At 46.7% G+C, this 19047-nt stretch overlaps 1 protein-coding gene across 1 annotated transcript; it reads left to right on the forward strand.

The window, feature by feature from the left end:
* Window positions 1-9246: 9246 nt before the first annotated feature.
* Window positions 9247-16389, forward strand: C2H9orf131 (chromosome 2 C9orf131 homolog). The gene is made up of 2 exons (XM_059254179.1): window positions 9247-9530; window positions 12875-16389. Exons 1-2 carry the CDS (start codon window positions 9294-9296, stop codon window positions 16277-16279), a joined length of 3642 nt encoding a protein of 1213 aa, XP_059110162.1. The 5' UTR covers window positions 9247-9293; the 3' UTR covers window positions 16280-16389.
* The last annotated feature ends 2658 nt before the right edge of the window (window positions 16390-19047 follow it).

A 19047-nucleotide genomic window follows, 5' to 3' on the forward strand; every position in this document is an offset into this window, starting at 1 on the left:
CTCTGCTGGGAGCATGGGACCCTGCGATCCTAGAAACCAGGCTATCTGAGGTAAGATAAGCTTTTGTTGGAATCACACACACACACACACACACACACACACACACACACACACACAGAGGCACGCACACACAATAGAGGAGAGAGAGGAAAAAGGAAAAGAGGGGAGTGGAAAGAAGAACCTTATGAAAGTCAAGAAACTAGGGAGTGTTTCCTGGATGGATCTTTATTTGATTTTCTCACTTGGCCAATTTTTTCAGTGTGTGTGTGTGTGATTCTGTAATGACAACTATGGCAATCATTTGTCCACTTTGTATGACAGTATGTCTTTAGAATTGGCTACCCTGGATCTTACCATTTTAGTCATTGGAATCACTCATCCATTTAGTTTCAGGACACCTCTCAGCTCTCTGGCTGTCAGGACATCTGACTGTGACTTGAACCTTCTTGCACCTCCCTTCTCTTTGGCCTCTTTGGACTATGAACGAATTTCCAAATCTCCAACTTCCTCCTAAGGAGGAAACGGAAAAGCTGCCCTCTCTGTGATGCACACATGCAGCTGTCCAGTTGTCCTGCTCCTGAGCGCTGCCCCTCCACAGCTGGTGTCTGTCAGTGCCCTCCCTCACAACTGGTTCACTACTGTCTGTAGCTTCAGTTATGGGTGATCGTATGCCCTCTTCTGGCTTCCTTAGGCACTGCATGAACGTGGTACACAGTCACACATTCAAGCAAAACATGCATGCATGTAAGAAAGTAAAATACACAGCCAGGGCTACACAGAGAAACCTTGTCTCAAAAAACCAAGGGAAAAAAGAAGACAAAAGAGAGGACAAGAAGAAAATGAGGAGGAGGAGGAGAAAGTAAAATACAGAGAGACAAGTTTTTAAGTCAACAAATTGAAATTTTGGAGTTGAAAAATACAATATCTGAAATGAAAATTTTGGTAAGAATATTAACATATTAGGAATACAGACAAAAATCCGTAAACTTAAAGCTAGGTCAATGAAATTAATTCACTTTGAAGAATGGAGAGAAAAAAGAATAAAGAAAGAGGAAGAAAGCCTTTAAGACCTGTGAAACACCACCAAGCAAACAAATAATGGAAGTTCTAGAAACAGAGGAGAGAAAGGGTAAGAAATATGCAAAGTCCTGGGTCAGATGCCCTAGCATTAGAAGGAAGGGGAAGAAGAGGAGGAGAAAGAGGAAGAAAAAAATGACTGAAAACTCCCCCAAATTTGATGAGAGAACTTATCAATATGTATACCCAAAAAGTTCAGTGATGGAGATCATTGGTGAGTGCTTGCCTAGCATGTGAAAGGCCTTGTTCAATCCCAGCACAAGAAAAGAGTGATCCCAGGTGGGTGTGGGACAATGAAGACACCCGCAGCTGGACAGACTGCATCCACCTTCAGTCAGGCTTAGAGCTGACTATTATCAGAAGCCATGCAAGCCAGAAGGCACTGGTGATATAGTTCAAACGTTGGAGGGAAATCCTAAACCCAGAAAAACTGCCTGTCAGAAATGAAGGGGACAGAGGGTGCACTGCTGTAATCCCCGCAATGAAGAGACGAAGGCGGGAAGACCACGAATCAGAGTCCAGCTTGGATTAGACAGCAAGTCTGAGGGAAACCTGAAGGTTGGTACCGCTAAAGCCAGACACCAACAAAATAAAGGTGGCTCACACCTTTGATCCCAGCACTCAGGAGGAAAGGGCAGGTAGATATTTGGATGTCCAAAGCCAGCCTGGTCTACTGAGTGAGTTCCAGGACAGCTGGGGCTACACAGTGAGACTTTGATTCAAACAAAACACTGAAGGAGAAATCAAGACATCCCTAGGTAAAGACTAAGAAAATTCATCACAGAAAATATGTCCTAAAACTCCTCAAGGTTCCTTCAGGTTGATATAAAGGAAACTAAGGAGTACCTCAGATCTACATGAAATAAAGAGAACTAGTAAAAAGAAATTACACAGATTAAAAATAAAAGTATGTACAAAGATTTTTATTTGTATTTTTCTTATCTTACCCCCACATGATAGTTCACAACATCTGCAACTCCAGTTCCAGGAGAACCAACACCCTCTTCAGCACTCTTGGGCATTGCACACACATGGTGCACCAACATACACGCAGGTAAACCCCTACACAACACATTCAATCCAAAAGAAATTAGAAAAAAGATTCCTGCATAAATCGGTATTTATAAATATGAGTTAATGGCTATACATCGCAAAAATATTTTATGTTCAAAAGGGCACGTGTATGTGCACACACACACACACACACACACACAAACACATGGACCCACACATATGCAAAAAACAGGCATACACACACGTGAAAACAGAATAATAAAAAATTAAGATGAATAAATATAAAAAATGAGAGAGAAACCTTATGTTCTGCATGGAGATAATGAGAAAGGTGCCCTGAGGGCAGGACCCCATCTTATGAAAACAAAATTCATTTGGAAGGAGAGACCCTGAACTAAGAGGTTCGTTGCTGGAAAACAACTGCCTAAGGACGTGTTTTTCTGAGCTCAGTTCAAGGCACCCAGAGCACCACAGCTGTGGTATAGTGGGGCTAGACTGCAGATCCAACAGGCAGCAGAACTGGCAGGAAGAAAACTACCAAATACAAGTTCGGAAAAAAGAATGCCAAGAGCAGCGCCTGTTGGCAGAGCTGGAGTGGAATCAAAGGTTAACTGAAGAACAAGAAAGACCCATGAGGTCTCTAGGCGAGCTCTAAAGGAGAGAGACAACAAGCCAGAAGGCTCATGGGTGAAGGTGCTGGCTGCCAAACCTGACAACCGGCGGAATTCAATACCTGGGATCCTCATGGCGGAAAGAGAGCATCAACTCCTGCAGACCGTGCTCTTACCTCCACACATGTGCCGTGGCATTTGTGCCCACACACATACTCAAGTAAATAAATACATGGAACTAAGTGTCACCAATTTCCAAGGCAGATAGCTGAGTAAAGGAGGTTAGTGGCAATACTTGGACAAAGGCAAAGAGCAGCCTTTGTGACAGAGAGGCAGAGGCTACTGTTCTTACAGTAAATGAAGACATGGGGAGGAAGCCAACAAGTTGGGCAAAATTACCAGGCTGAGGCAGAGTATGGCATGGAAGCTGGGTCTCTTAGGATCCCAGGCCTCTATAGCTAATGCACATATGCAGTTTCTATTGTGTGTAACTGACAGGTTCATACATAGGCTAGCGTTGAACAGGATTACACAAAGAAACTGTCAATTGGTTTTCAAGAGGGCAGGGGGAGGGTGGAAGCCAAAGAAGTCAGGAAAACTCAGGAAGAGAACTGTGGGGGCCCGGGAACACTGCAGGGGCAGAGAATTGGGGGGTGTGGGTGGGGACACTGCAGGAGCAGAGAACTGTGGGAGCCCAGGGACACAGCAGGAGCAGAGAATTGGGGGGGCCCAGGAACACTGCAGGGGCAGAGAATTGGGAGGGCCCGGGGACACTGCAGGGGCAGACAGAGAACTGTGGGGGCCCGGGGACACTGCAGGGGCAGACAGAGAACTGTGGGAGCCCGGGGACACTGCAGGAGCAGACAGAGAACTGTGGGGGCCCGGGGACACTGCAGGAGCACACAGAGAACTGTGGGGGCCCGGGGACACTGCAGGAGCAGACAGAGAACTGTGGGAGCCCGGGGACACTGCAGGGGCAGAGAACTGTGGGAGCCCGGGGACACTGCAGGAGCAGACAGAGAACTGTGGGGGCCCGGGGACACTGCAGGAGCAGAGAACTGTGGGGGCCTGGGGACACTGCAGGGGCAGACAGAGAACTGTGGGGGCCTGGGGACACTGCAGGAGCAGACAGAGAACTGTGGGGCCCGGGAACACTGCAGGAGCACACAGAGAACTGTGGGAGCCCGGGGACACTGCAGGAGCAGACAGAGAACTGTGGGAGCCCGGGGACACTGCAGGAGCAGACAGAGAACTGTGGGGGCCCGGGGACACTGCAGGAGCACACAGAGAACTGTGGGGGCCCGGGGACACTGCAGGAGAACTGTGGGGGCCCGGGGACACTGCAGGAGCAGACAGAGAACTGTGGGAGCACGAGGACACTGCAGGAGCAGACAGAGAACTGTGGGGCCCGGGGACACTGCAGGAGCACACAGAGAACTGTGGGGGCCCGGGGACACTGCAGGAGCAGACAGAGAACTGTGGGAGCCCGGGGACACTGCAGGGGCAGAGAACTGTGGGAGCCCGGGGACACTGCAGGAGCAGACAGAGAACTGTGGGGGCCCGGGGACACTGCAGGAGCAGAGAACTGTGGGGGCCTGGGGACACTGCAGGGGCAGACAGAGAACTGTGGGGGCCTGGGGACACTGCAGGAGCAGACAGAGAACTGTGGGGCCCGGGGACACTGCAGGAGCACACAGAGAACTGTGGGAGCCCGGGGACACTGCAGGAGCAGACAGAGAACTGTGGGAGCCCGGGGACACTGCAGGAGCAGACAGAGAACTGTGGGGGCCCGGGGACACTGCAGGAGCAGAGAATTGTGGGGGCCCGGGGACACTGCAGGAGAACTGTGGGGGCCCGGGACACTGCAGGAGCAGACAGAGAACTGTGGGAGCACGAGGACACTGCAGGAGCAGACAGAGAACTGTGGGGCCCGGGGACACTGCAGGAGCACACAGAGAACTGTGGGGGCCCGGGGACACTGCAGGAGAACTGTGGGAGCCCGGGGACACTGCAGGAGCACACAGAGAACTGTGGGAGCACGGGGACACTGCAGGAGCACACAGAGAACTGTGGGAGCACGGGGACACTGCAGGAGCAGAGAACTGTGGGTCCCGGGGACACTGCAGGAGAACTGTGGGGGCCCGGGGACACTGCAGGAGCAGACAGAGAACTGTGGGAGCACGAGGACACTGCAGGAGCAGACAGAGAACTGTGGGGCCCGGGGACACTGCAGGAGCACACAGAGAACTGTGGGGGCCCGGGGACACTGCAGGAGCAGACAGAGAACTGTGGGAGCCCGGGGACACTGCAGGGGCAGAGAACTGTGGGAGCCCGGGGACACTGCAGGAGCAGACAGAGAACTGTGGGGGCCCGGGGACACTGCAGGAGCAGAGAACTGTGGGGGCCTGGGGACACTGCAGGGGCAGACAGAGAACTGTGGGGGCCTGGGGACACTGCAGGAGCAGACAGAGAACTGTGGGGCCCGGGGACACTGCAGGAGCACACAGAGAACTGTGGGAGCCCGGGGACACTGCAGGAGCAGACAGAGAACTGTGGGAGCCCGGGGACACTGCAGGAGCAGACAGAGAACTGTGGGGGCCCGGGGACACTGCAGGAGCAGAGAATTGTGGGGGCCCGGGGACACTGCAGGAGAACTGTGGGGGCCCGGGGACACTGCAGGAGCAGACAGAGAACTGTGGGAGCACGAGGACACTGCAGGAGCAGACAGAGAACTGTGGGGCCCGGGGACACTGCAGGAGCACACAGAGAACTGTGGGGGCCCGGGGACACTGCAGGAGAACTGTGGGAGCCCGGGGACACTGCAGGAGCACACAGAGAACTGTGGGAGCACGGGGACACTGCAGGAGCACACAGAGAACTGTGGGAGCACGGGGACACTGCAGGAGCAGAGAACTGTGGGTCCCGGGGACACTGCAGGAGAACTGTGGGGGCCCGGGGACACTGCAGGAGCAGACAGAGAACTGTGGGAGCACGAGGACACTGCAGGAGCACACAGAGAACTGTGGGGGCCCGGGGACACTGCAGGAGCAGAGAACTGTGGGTCCCGGGGACACTGCAGGAGAACTGTGGGGGCCCGGGGACACTGCAGGAGCAGACAGAGAACTGTGGGAGCACGAGGACACTGCAGGAGCAGACAGAGAACTGTGGGGCCCGGGGACACTGCAGGAGCACACAGAGAACTGTGGGGGCCCGGGGACACTGCAGGAGAACTGTGGGAGCCCGGGGACACTGCAGGAGCAGACAGAGAACTGTGGGAGCACGGGGACACTGCAGGAGCAGACAGAGAACTGTGGGAGCCCGGGGACACTGCAGGAGCAGAGAACTGTGGGGGCCCGGGGACACTGCAAGGGCAGCATCTTTTCTAACCTCCCCAAAGATAACGTCCATTTCTACCTTGGCTACATCAGGGAACTTGCTGCTAGCTACCTTCAGCTGGAGTCTTTTCCAGATGGCTGAAAAGACCAGAAGTACCTGCTGCAGACAGGCAGAATGAGGACAGGAAGGCCTCAAAAGCCTGAGGAGTCCGTCACATTCTCCTATCACTAATTTATGATCCTTCTTTTATTCTTTCATAAGTTCTCAGAGTTACTCACTCTCCACCTCTAATCTCAATGCAGCCAGCACTAGGGCTCTAAATTGGCATGAGTCATGCCAGGAAAAAACCATACAGAAGAGATTAATGAACACTACCCCCATCCCCACCCCCTACCCACCACAAGAGTAAGCGAGTCCTGCGTGTCATGGGATGTTTTCTGGTAAGCTCTCCAAGGCTTGGTCCCACGTGATGGAGAGGAAGTAAGCAAAAGTAGTACAGAAGCTGACTAAACCAGTCCTTTGTGGGAGGGTCTGGGTACCTGAGCGGCCAATGACAACTCATAAGCTCAATCACACAATAACACTGTATACTTTACAGTACTTTCTTGACATTGTCCCATATGCTCTGTATAAGCATGCTATGAGGGATAAAGGCCAAGAGGATCTCAAGGAGGAATCTGAGCCTCGGGGAAGTTAAATAATTGGTCCAAAATCAAGACTCTGAAAGCGGGTCTTGGGACCTTTGTTCTACTGTGTCACACTGCCACCTGGTGGGCATTCGTCAGCTGTACAGATCTTCCATTTTCAGGGCTAAGCAGAACCAGAAGCTGGTATTCCGGATGGTGGTTTCTTCCTTTAGTTTCCTCATTGTAAAGTGTTTTGCTGACAGAAATGAGCTCTGGCAACACATAGTCTCAAAGACTGTGGGCTCTGAAAAGGGAATTTGGTTAACCCTTGAGAGCTCTGAGAGCAAGTAGAACTTTAGTGATAAATACCTCTTTGTTGTGTGTTCTCCCCTTTACACTGATGCTGAAGGACAAGAAATGAGAGATCATGACAGCAAGAGTTCGTTTTACCAAGGCATGATGACTCTCACAGTTGTGCAGGGGTAAAACTACCATGTAGATCAAAAGGGCCAAGACTGCCGGGCGGTGGTGGCGTACGCCTTTAATCCCAGCACTCGGGAGGCAGAGCCAGGCGGATCTCTGTGAGTTCGAGGCCAGCCTGGGCTACCAAGTGAGTCCCAGGAAAGGCGCAAAGCTACACAGAGAAACCCTGTCTCGAAAAACCAAAAAAAAAAAAAAAAAAGGGCCAAGACCAAGATGACCAAGAAGCCTCTCAGAGGACAATGTCAGATATGTCTACCATATGCGACAGTTCTAGATTTAGGGATTCAAAAGGGCCTTCATCATGACCAAAACAGATGGTTTCATTGACAGAAGAGTAACATGATATTCTGGCCTCATTGGGAAAAACTCAGCTGATAAATACTGAATGCTGTGATAGATGAATAGCTCCACTGATTCACCATTTTTCTCAGCATGCTTGTTGAAAAGTTAAATGGCGCTGGGTGGTGGTGGCACACACCTTTAATCCCAGCACTCAGGAGGCAGAGGCAGGCAGATTTCTGCAAGTTCGAGGCCAGCCTGATCTACAAAGCAAGTTCCAGGACAGCCAGGGCTACACAGAGAAACCCTGTCTTGGAAAAAAAAAAAAAGTGAGAGGAGGAGGAGGAGGAGGAGGAGGAGGAGGAGGAGGAGGAGGAGAGAAAGGAGGAAACATCCGGGGCCAGTCAGCAGACTCGAGAAGCAGTGAAAGTAAGATATACAGAAAGAAAGTGAAAAGCCCGGAGGCCTAAGGCAGATGAAGAGAAACAGGTTAATTCAAGTTAAAAGAGCTAGCCAGAAAAGAGCTAAGGCCAAGCATTCAAAACTAATAGTAAGTCTCTGTGTCATGATTTGGGAGCTAGTTGATGGCCCAAAAGAAAAAGCCTGGTACAGAGGAAGAAGGAGAATTTGCACCATTCAGAAGGATTACCTGAGCTGATGACAAACACCATCAATTACAGATGAGCAAACTGTATCAATGGGACATGGAAGCACACATTGACAAAATGGGGATTCGAATGACTACATTCATACACAGCCTGACACATGGGGCACAGGACTAAGGTAACTAAAAGACCTTCATACTCCAGCCAATCATGTTGCCACTTTGGGCACTTCTGAGATTTTTTTTCCTCTTTGCATGCCCTTAGATTTATAGCTTTTTGTTTTGTATTTATTGTCTGCCAGTTGAGGGCACATGTATCTTTACAGACTGAAACAAGACTTTCTGTCATTTTCAGAGTAGAAAGTAGGATGACTTAACTTAATAGTGGTCTCATCACTTCCAAATAACCACAATTCACACAAAACCAATAGAGTTTTTCAAAGAAAATTATCCATCATTTTTTTCTGAACAATAATTAAACTTTATGGTAAAAAGCAGCACAAAAAGAAACAAAAGAAAAGCTTGGTGCCAATTCTCATTCTCTTCTGTTTAGGTAAACTATAAACACTTACTATGTATGGATAATGTAGTTTGCTAATTAAATTAATGAATTTGTGGTTTTTCTCTGAAATTCAAATTTTGAAGATGTTAAACTTCTACACATTTATTCTTCTTTGAGCCTACAGTCTCAGCTACTCAAGAGGCTGAGGGAAGAGAACTACTTTAGTTCAACAGTGTGAGGACAGCCTGGCAGCGGTGGCGCACACCTCTAATCTCAGCACTTGGGAGGCAGAGGCAGGTGGATCTCTGAGTTAGAGACCAGCCTGGGCTACCAAGTGAGTTTCAGAACAGGCAGGGCTATGAAGAGAGGCTCTGTCTCAATATAAAACTATATAAATAAATAAATAAATAAATAAATAAATAAATAAATAAATAAACAAACAAACAAACAAACAAATAAATAAAACAAAAAACCCGAGGTACTAAGTTATTTGATTGAGGTTTCACAGACAGGAAGTAAAAACTGGAGTTTGGATGCCATAGTTCAGTGTTAAAATGTATATCCTAAAGCATGCATAGCTCTGATCCTGGCAATGAAGACATAAGAGCAGCACTGAGATTTCACTGTATGAGTTGTCTGACAGAGGTAACATTTTGGCCCTAAGCTCCAGTAGGCGGCTCTGGGATCCATGTTGGGAGTTGGGAGTTCTGTGTTCTATGATGTAGTGATGACCTCAAAAAACTGCCACTAAACTGAAGAAAATGGAATGGCTGCTGGAAGACCTGCTCAAGGCTAAGGGAAATATGGAGCTTCTCCAAGGACAGCTGACCCATGCTCTGGCCTGCAGACACTGCAGCAGCAGCATCTGTCTCCAAAGTCCAGGGAATCTGGTGATACTATTCTTGTTCATGGTTTGGCAGATCCGAAGATGGTGGCAGCTTGGGAAATGGCAAAAGCTTCAGCCCTGGTGCTCTGGAGACATAACGATGCAAGGCAAGGTAGGTGACTGCTGTGGGATGTCCTGTATGCCGTAAAAATATGTTGCTATGATTGACTGATAAATAAAACTCTAATTGGCCAGTAGCCAGGCAGGAAGTATAGGTGGGACTAGCAGAGAGGAGAACTGGGGGACAGGAAGGCAGAGGAGGAGACGCCAGCGCTATCCAGGGAGCAGCATGTAAAGGCAGCAGGTAAAGCCATGGAACATGTGGTGACATATAGATTAACAGAAATGGGCTGAGTATAAGTGTAAGAGCTAGACAATGGTAGGCCTCAGCTAATGGCTGAGCAGTTTAATTAATATGAGCTTCCGAGTGATTATTTTATAAGCAGTTGTGGGGGCCGTGGGGCTGGACAGGACTAGAGAAAACTCCAGCTACAAATGGCACCCAACGGGTTGGCAAGAGTTTCCACCTAAAACCTGAGAAACAAGATTGTAAAAACAGAGCTAAAAACAGCTTCCTATTTATCTCTCTCAAGTTAGCAGCAGCCTGCAGGTTTGAGCTACTATGGCGGGTTCATGGCGTGCGAGCTTGAACTGCAGTATGGCAGAAAGGAGGCACCTCCAAGCTGCACATTACGCTGCTACAGTGTGGTGGATTTAGCCTTTGCTAGTAAAAAAAAAAAAAAAAAAAAAAAGTTTCTGGGCTACAGGCTGCTTGGATAGAAGCATAAAGACCCACTATGGCTCCCAGTGGTAAATTATCTCCACCATGTTGAAAAACTAAATTGGATGCAGCTAACAGCCAAGACTTCTGCTTTAGTACTAACCGCTGCAGTTTAAAGCAATAGTTACACAATAAGTCAGATTCAGATGAAACAAGACTTTAAATGGTTTACAATGTGTGTAAAAATGTAGGTTTGAAAGAGACAGAAAAAAGGAATAAATGCAGTTATATAAAGTGATAGTTTTTAAAAATAAAGTCTTTAAAGAGACAGTAAAGGTAGTATAAAAAATAAGCCACATAAAGATGTATATTGCACAGAGAATTTGGATTGTGTTGTCTTTGGGATTCTTAACTGCAGAAAAACATTTGATTGTAAAAGCTATTGAGTTAAGCCAATATATATATTTTAAAGATATCTTGACTTCAAAATTTGGATCTAAGGATATGTTGCTTTGGAAAGGAGGCTCTGCTTTTTTTTCCACAGAAAGCTAGAGGCTATGGATTTGTTCCAGATTAAGATACATTAGGTTTGATCAGCCAAGACCCCCTGAAAGGTCTCTGATGACACCATGGCCCAGATGATCCAACATCCAGAAAGGTTTCAAGGCGACTGGCTCAGATGATACAGCCTCACAGACTACCTCACAAGCCTAAAAATTTCTTTGTGTCCCCATAAGATACAGTGCCCCCATCCAGCAAGAAGTAGTAAGAGAAGCTATGCCCAAATTCCCAAATATACCAAGCTGGCTTTGGAGATGGAATTGGCTCTAAACCCAAGCATATTACTAAAATAAAAGGTTAAGAGATTCTTGTGTCCCATATCAGAAAAGCCCTCTGGTGAGGGACAGAGAAAAACCAATATTTTTATTTAAAACAGGTTGATTATAAATGCAATCTTTTTCTAAAGAAGAAAAGGGCATATGATATAGATATGATAGGATGAAAGGGTAGATTAATTAACCTACTTTTAAAGAGCAACAACTTGTTTGAAATGTTTTACATTGGTATAGATTTTAGTTTATTGATACAAATTTAAAGTTAAATTTGTTATACTGTGTGTATATTTCTACTCTTGTTTAAGGTATTATATTTGTACAGCTCATTTAAAATTGTAATGGATAATTAAGAAATAGATTAATAATTAGTCATTTATGATAATCATTCTTGTAGCCATGTTAGTTAAGTTTTCTAGGTATAAACAGATATATTTCAGATAGATAGGTAATCTTCAAACACTTCAAAGACCTACAGAATATGGCATTTAAAATGTTTTAAAAACTTAGACTTTCTAGACAATGAGACATGTCTGCTCCTGGTAGCACCAAATTTACTTCAGAGAGGAGGATGGGTATCGAAGACACTCTATATAGAGTTTATCTTCACCTTGGCAAAAATAGCCATTTGGGCAAGAAATTGTTCTTGCCTGGACTGCTTGATCAACTGGACATGCAGGACCCATAGGAAGGTGACCACTGAACTTTGCTTAGCAAAATGGTTCTTCAGGTTCCTGCTTCGCAGAGGAAACTGCCAGACATTCTATAGGACTCAGAGAAAAGTGACTGAGAAACTCTAGGCCTGTGGGCTGAAGACAGATGCCCCAACTTTACAGAGAAACTTTGGATGACTGTCCAGACTGCCAGCTGTCTCTGTCTACTCTCACAAGACTCCTGAAGGTTGCTTGCGTCCTTCTCCCATTTCTCAGGTAATATTATATCCTTCTGAGGTCTTTGATGTAGTTGAAGACTAGATAGTTATAATTTCCTCAGTTATGATAAAAGATAAGTTAGATATGAAACCTTAGACTCACAAATATAGGACAGGATATCTTTAACATTTTAACTGTAATTCTTACTTGATAATTGTTTTGTTATATGTAATTTATGTTAAAGTTAAAAGCTTCCTTTTTAAAAAAACAGAAAAGGGGAAGTGCTGTGGGATGTCCTATATGCTGTAAAAATATGTTGCTATGATTGACTGATAAATAAAATGCTGATTGGCCAGTAGCCAGGCAGGAAGTATAGGTGGGACTAGCAGAGAGGAGAACTGGGGGAACAGGAAGGCAGAGGAGGAGACGCCAGCCTGCCATCCAGGGAGCAGCATGTAAAGGCAGCAGGTAAAGCCATGGAACATGTGGCGACATATAGATTAACAGAAATGGGCCAAGTATAAGTGTAAGAGCTAGACAATGGTAGGCCTGAGCTAATGGCTGAGTCGTTTAATTAATATGAGCTTCTGAGTGATTATTTTATAAGCAGTTGTGGGGTCCGTGGGGCTGGACAGGACTAGAGAAAACTCCAGCTACAGGTGACCACTGCCCTTGGATGTAGATCTGGATAAATAACTATTGGATGACATGTGAGGTCAAATGGACGGTCATTGATATAGATGTGGCCCCAGATATATGACTATAAGCCATAGATTAGTGACTAGTTGAGTGCTCAGTGACATGATTTGAAAGCAAGTGACTAATCACTGACCCTAGGGTACATGAGGAAATGCTGATCTCTAAGTAAGAACTGGGTTCTGACATTAACAATGGGTGAAGAGCAGGGTAAGTGACCACCGACCAGAGCTGTGGGGTAGGTGAGCCATAGAACAGAGACTAATGAATGTATGACACATCACATGTCTCTGAGAAGCCATCATACCTAATAGTATTATGCTCTATTCCCTAGGGACTACAACTTCTGCACCATGTGGCCTTCCTTGATTGCCTGTGGAAGCAAAAGTCAGAGGATGAAGAGGAATATGGGGAAGAGAAGGAAGAAGAATCATTATCTCTGGACCCACTAAAACCATATTCTCCTTCCAAAGACACTCCCACTGGAAATGAATTCACTGCAGCCCCACGCCAGCCATCATGTAGTTCTGAGGGCCTCCTAAAGGCCACAGAGATACAAGAACAAGTCCTCACACAACCTTCAAGCCCTTCCAGATCCTTCCCTACTTTCCAGATCCTGACCAACCTACCTGTGAGGAACAAGATAGCTTCAGGGAGTTCCCTGCAGCAGAGAAAAAACCAGCTCTTCTGGGGTCTTCCCTCGCTACACAGTGAGTCCTTGGAGGCTATTTTCCTGAGCTCAGATAGCCCTTCTCCACTAAAGTTGTCTATTTGTCCTTCTGTCTTCTTCAACAAGGTTGCCTTCCTGCCTGTGTACAACTTGTTGCTTCCCTATTATCACTCCCCAACTTACTATTCTACCCCTGAAGCCCACACTATGAGAAATCTGGAAGGAATGGCACCTGGTTCTCCACTAGTTCAATCTCCACCTTCCCCTCTTATCCCATTAGTATCCTCCAATCTTAAGCCTTTGCCTATGGGGTGCAAGGGAATCGTATCTGACACTGAGGCACAAACACAGTGGTTTACCCCGCAGAAAGAGGTTCCTTGTGTCTCTAAGAATCAAGCCCTGCACTCACAGCCTGAACTCCAAAAAACCAGACCTTCCACACTCTTCTATTCATCTGAGGCTTGGAGGGAGATGCCAGGGGATCCCAGCCTCCACCAACACAATCCAGAATCACCTTCTGCCTCTCTGTTGTATCCTTCTTATCCTCAGGAAGTCCTAACTAGGTCTGAGGCCCCACAGATAACCATGAAACAACATGAGCACCCAAAAGCCTCTGAATCTGCAATGCCAACTACAAGCCCATGCCCAATTTCCCTGACAGAATACCAGACAGCCAACTCTATAGGAGACCTGTCTGAATTGAAAGCTCTCTGGGAAACCACAGTGCAAAAAGAGAACCCTCAGATCTATGAGCTTCCAATCTCGGCCCCTTGCCAATTCATAGTACCCATGACAGACCCTCAAGGAACTGGCCCTCCAGGAACTCCCCCTGGATATGAAGCTCAGTGGGGAATCATACAACATAAAGACAGTCCCCAAGCTTCTGATCCCCCAATGTCAGCCTCCTGCCAACCATCAGGTTCTCTGTCAGAAGCAAACAATACTAACCCCAAAGGAAGACTTTCTACACCCAAGGACTTTTGGGAAAACATGGGAGATAAAGAGAAACCATCGGTTTCTAAGTCTCCAGTGCCATCCCCCTGTCTTCCTCTAGACACCCTGTCAGAACACCAGAAAGGGAGTCCCCTGGAGGATCTGTGTGGATATGAGCCTCAATGGCAACACTCAGGGAATCTTGGAACACAAAGGGAAAACTCAGGCAATCTCTGGGCCTCTGAAACCCCAACCCTGAACTTCAACATGGGGTTCTATGAAACCATCCCTGCATATGTCCCATTGGGATCAGAGACTCCATTGAAGGGTAGACCTAGTACAGAAAATCTTTGTGTCTATGCAGGCCTAGTTTCATCTCCTAACCTTCCCTCTGCCTCTCTTCCAGACTTCGCAATGGGCCCCCAAAGAGTCTTTTTAGAGTCTAAAGCTGTGTGGGAAACAAAGGGGCAGAGAAGGAATCTCTGGGTGTTCGATTCCTCATGTCCTGCCCATACACCACCTCTAGCCCCCTTTATAGAACCACAAAGAATCAATACTGTGCATGACTTCCCTAGATCAGAAGCTACATGGAAGGATACTGAGCATACAAGAAAATGTTTGTCTTCTGAGCCTCCATTTCTGAACCTCAACCCATCCCCAACTCTTGTACAGTCGCCCCTCAGAGTTAGCTCCATAGAGAACCCACTTAAATCTAAAGTTCGGTATGGGGACATTCAAAGAAAAAATAACTTCTTGGCTTCTGAGTGTCCAACTCAAAGCTCATTCCAACACCTGCTTGGAGCCAGATCCTCAGGAGTCCTATCTAAGCCTGCTGGAGGGTACATGAAGCAGAATGAAAACTGTTTTGTTTCTGTATCCTCAGTTTGGGAATCTAGCCCACCTCCAAATTCTGTTTCCAAGTCTCACATAAGTGAGCCTTCTGGAGATCAGTGCAACTGTAAACCTATGGAATCCGCAGCAGAACAGAGAAAGGACTCCTGGGCCACTGAGCTACCAGTCCTCAGCTTTCTCTCTGCTCCAACACATGAGCCACACTCCAACACTGAGTTTGTATGTAGAAATACACAAGAAATAGAGGCCTCCCGGGCCCCCCGTCCTCAAGTAGTGAATCCTCTGCAACCTACATCCTGGCCTCCCATTCTAGCTAGAGCTCAGGAGTCTGAGCCTACCCAGCCTGGCCTACAGAAGGAAAAGATGGTCTCAGAAGCCAAGGCAAAGGCCCCATCTCCACAGGGTGGGGCTGTCTCAGGGGTGTGTGACCACCCTGTGAACCGTCCTTGGCAATGGAGTAGAGAACTAGAGCTCAGACTAAAGAAACTCCAGCAGAGCACCACTTCCACATCCCCAGACCCACATCACTCACTTTGCAACTGCCCAGCTCTTAATTCCCCAACTCCAGAATCTTGGGGACTTTCCTCCTGTCCCCCACATCAGACTCATCCTCTCAATCTGGACCCCTGTTCAAGTGCTGACCCCCAAAAAGTTCCAAGGGCAGAACCTCAGCCTGCCCAGGCCCCTCAATGCTCGTCTTCCAGCAGAGCAGAGCAAGAGTCTCCAGAAAACAAGAGGATGAAACAGAAGATAGCAGTCCAGATCCCACCCCCTGGGCATGTTCATACAAAGGCTACTGAAAACTGCTCAAATACAGGGGTTCTGGTCTCTAACAGGAGACAAGACAAGACTTTAGTACTACTTTCAGCCCCAAAGAAAGGGAGTCCCAGAAAATCCAAAGCAGAGAAATGTGGAGGAGGGACTGCAAGATTGGAATCATCCACTGCCACAGGGAAAAACAACCCTGCCCAGGCCTGCAGACCAACAGAAGCCCCCATACACAGACTTTCTAAAAAGTCTCAGTATAGAACTCAGCATTCTCCACACACTGTTATTGCTCAGCAGCTTCTCCCAAATGCTGATGGTCTCCAGGATCAACAAAGAGCAGGCCTAATAGCTGGTGATACCCAGAATCCTCACTATTGTAAGCATTGTCCTTGGGCCCCCATGGAGAAGCAGCTCCCATCCTCCACACCTCAGGCTCCCCCTACCAGAGGTTTTCAAAGATTGTTAGCTAAATTTCTAGGTGTCCATAGACCCCTGCTGCCTAAATCTAGTCAGTAAAGTATGATAGTCCTGGTACCCAGTATCCCACAGCCCAAACCAAACCACATGTGAGTATGGAAATAGAGACAAATAGAGAAAAAACTAATAAAGTAGTTCAACTAGACAAATCCCATTTATGTCTTCTTTAAAGTCTAGGTTACTAAAGATGTCAGCTCCCTATTCTTCTAGAGCCATATCCCCTACTGATTCAGTTCTAGAGCACTGGTTCTCAACCTGAGAGGTTGAGCGGCCCTTTCACACGGGTTGCCTAAGACTATTGGAAAAACACTATAATTCCTAACAGCAGCAATTATGGTTAGGGAGTAGCAGAACATGAGGAACTGTATTAAAGGGTCACGGCATTGGGAAGGTTGAGAACCACTGTTCTAGAGAAAGAATGAAGCATTCTGCAGTTTTAACTTTCTTTTTCAGACTTTTAGGAGTCCACAGGTCTATATTCTCTAGGGTAAAGCTGCAGGGCCAGACGAACAGTCTGGTGCTGTTCTTTTTTTTTTTTTTTTTTTTGGTTTTTCGAGACAGGGTTTCTCTGTGTAGCTTTGCGCCTTTCCTGGAACTCACTTGGTAGCCCAGGCTGGCCTCGAACTCAGAGATCCGCCTGGCTCTGCCTCCCAAGTGCTGGGATTAAAGGTGTGCGCCACCACTGCCCGGCTCTGGTGCTGTTCTTAAGAGACAAACACCTCATACCAAGTGAAAGAAAAATGCATCCATTCACCTAAGTAACAATGATATAAACAACTGTAGTTTGCATTACACATAGTCCTTCTTTTCACCTATTTGACTTATAAATTCTGTTCTTTTGGGGACAGGGTCTTGCTATAACCCAGACTAGTCTCCCAACTTATTATCCTCCCACCTCAACTTCCCAAGCTCACAGACTCCAGGGTGTGCCACCATGTTTAGCTTCTGTATCTTTCTAATTATTTCTTCTCAGCTTTAAATCTCAATCCTGCTCTTCTCTCTCCTTCAATCAGCTAATTTGCGCCCCAGGCCACAAAAACAAGCGTCTTTACATTTTGGACCTGTATTGAGACTTGTGATTTGCCTGTTTTTGTTTACTGGAGATTAAATCTAGGGCCTTGCAGTGCTCAGCAAGTGCTCTACCACTTGGCTAAACCCCCAATCCATTTTCACATGTTCAATAATTGCTGATTTACAGGTTTTACCCGTTTTCTGATGCACTGTTGGTTGGGTATGTACTACTTTCTCTGGTGGATAAAACAATTCAGACAAAACACGTTTGCCCAAAGTCCAACACATTTCATACAGCTAAAAACAAGGGATTGACAGAGATGCTGTTCCTTTCGGCCTTGTCTTTTCCCAGCTTCTGGAGGATCCTCACGAATCTTGGCTACTAGCTCCCTTTCCCCATTTCCAAAGCTATCAAAGGCAAGACAGGTCTTTCTCATATTCCATCTCTCTAGCCTCTCGTCTCTCTCTTCCTTTTAGGGGAGGAGGACTGGGAATTGAACCCAGGCAGGATCTTGAAAATTCAAGGAAAATGCTTTACTACTGAGCTATCTCCCTAGCCCATCTTCTTCCACTTTAAGGATCCTTGTAATTATGTGAACCTACCTGTACAATCCTAGGCATTGCCTAGTTTACCAAACCCAGGGCTTTAGCCGAGGATAGGCAAGCACTGTTAAGTTATAGGCCCAGGCTCCACATCTGTCTTAAAATTCAGATGATGGAGCCATGAGGCATGGTGACACCTTTAATCCCAGCACTCCAGAGGCAGAGGCAGGCAGATCTTTATGAGCTGGAGGCCAGCCTAGTCTACAAAGTGAGTTCCAGGACAGCCAGGGTTACACAGAGAAACCCTGTCTCAGAAAAACAAACGACAAAAAAATCCAATAATAGATGACCTTATTTCCTCTTTCATCCTTAATTCTTTGTATGTATAGTAATACATACACAGGTTACAAAGATTAAAGATGTAGACAAATTGCCAGGCATGGTGGTGTGGTACATACCTTTAATCTAAGCATTCCAGAGGCAGTGGCAGGCAGATCTGAGTTCCAGGCCAGTTTAAGCTACATAGTGAGACCCTGTCTCAAAACAAGAAGATGTAGACATCTTAGAAGGCCATTATCCTACATACAAAATGTATCAATTCAATTAAATTCCATAATGAAACAAATTACTTTGCATGTTAACTTTAAAACATTAAGAGAAAAAAAGGTACAAACTCAATTTCTTTTTTTTTTAACAATTTATTTTTATTTTACATGCATTGGTGTTTTGCTTGCATGTATGTCTGTGTGAGGCTGTCAGATCTTGGAGTTACAGACAGTTGAGAGCTGCCACCTCGGTGCTGGAGTTGAACCTGGGTCCTCTGGAAGAGCAGTCAGTGCTGTTAACCACTGAGCCATCTCTCCAGTCCGAACTCTATTTCTTATGCTAACTGCAAACATTTCCTTCCAGTTTTGTTTATAGTGACTTTTGCTGTAGTTTTAAATTTATCAACATTCTTCTTTATAATTTTTCTTTTCTTTTTTTTTTTTAAGTGGGATCTCATGTTGAACAGCCTGGCCATAAACTTGCTATGCTAGGATTACAGGCATGTACCACCCCTGATATCTTTTTTTTTTTTTTTTTTTTTGGTTTTTCAAGACAAAGTCTCTCTGTGTAGCTTTGCGCCTGTCCTGGAACTCGCTTTGTAGACTAGGCTGGCCTTGAACTCACAGAGATCCGCCTGCCTCTGCCTCCCGAGTGCTGGGATTAAAGGCGTGCGCCACCACCGCCCGGCCCACCCCTGATATCTTTAT

Source organism: Peromyscus eremicus, chromosome 2, assembly GCF_949786415.1.
Source record: "Peromyscus eremicus chromosome 2, PerEre_H2_v1, whole genome shotgun sequence".
NCBI classification, from domain to species: Eukaryota; Metazoa; Chordata; class Mammalia; order Rodentia; family Cricetidae; genus Peromyscus; species Peromyscus eremicus.